General features: G+C 51.8%; 1 protein-coding gene across 1 annotated transcript; it reads right to left on the bottom strand.

Annotated features, from left to right (window-relative positions):
* Positions 1–493: 493 nt before the first annotated feature.
* On the bottom strand, positions 494–571 carry LOC104397562 (protein FAM9A-like; the record flags this gene model as incomplete). The annotated part of the gene is made up of 1 exon (XM_010007594.1): positions 494–571. A coding segment is annotated over one exon (78 nt), but the record flags the coding sequence as incomplete, so codon positions are not given.
* Between the last annotated feature and the right edge of the window lie 165 nt (positions 572–736).

Consider the following 736-nt stretch of genomic DNA (forward strand, 5'->3'; position numbering starts at 1 on the left):
CTCACCCAGCAGACTGGGAAGATCCCAATCCATGTTCCCAAGATGATCCAAACATTTTTTCCCCAGACCTGAGGAAACCTTGGGAAAACAATTCCAAGCACTGAGGTTTTTTTCCTGCAGCTGCAGCTGGTTTTGGGCCAATTGGGGGTGGAAAATTCCCACTTTTCCAGCTGGCCAAGGAATGGTCCAGGCTGCTGGGAGAAGCTGTGGGGTGGGAGAGGCCAAAGGATGTGGAGGAACAAGGAAAACAAGGGATTAAACAGCAGGAAAACTGCAAAGGGCTGGGAGGGGTGGGATGAGCCCCGAGGGTTGGGCAGGAAAGGGAGTTTCTGGGGTGGGTTTTGGTGCAAAGTCTCTTGGCTGGACAGACACCACCCGGGGTGTCCTGCCTTCTTCTCATTCTCTTCTTCTCCTCCCTCTTCTCCTCTTCCTCCTCCTCCTCTTCTCCTTCTCCCTCCTCCTTCTCCTCCTTCCTGTTCTCCTCCTCCTCTTCTCCCTCTTCTCCTTCTCCCCCTTCTTCTTTCTTCTCCTCCTCCTCCTCTTTCTTCTCTTCCTCCTCCCCCTCCTCTTCTCCTTCTTTTTCTTCTCCCTCCTCCTCCTTCTTCTCCTTTTTCTTCTCCTCCTCCCTCTTCTCCTTCTTTCTTCTTCTCTTTCTTTTCCTCCTCCTCCTCCCTTTTCTTCTCCTCCTCCTTATCCACTTGTGATATTTATCAGCTCCAACCCTGAGGAATTGTGT

Source organism: Chaetura pelagica, unplaced genomic scaffold (assembly GCF_000747805.2).
Source record: "Chaetura pelagica isolate M959 unplaced genomic scaffold, ChaPel_1.0 Scaffold2210, whole genome shotgun sequence".
In the NCBI taxonomy this organism is placed as follows: Eukaryota; Metazoa; Chordata; class Aves; order Apodiformes; family Apodidae; genus Chaetura; species Chaetura pelagica.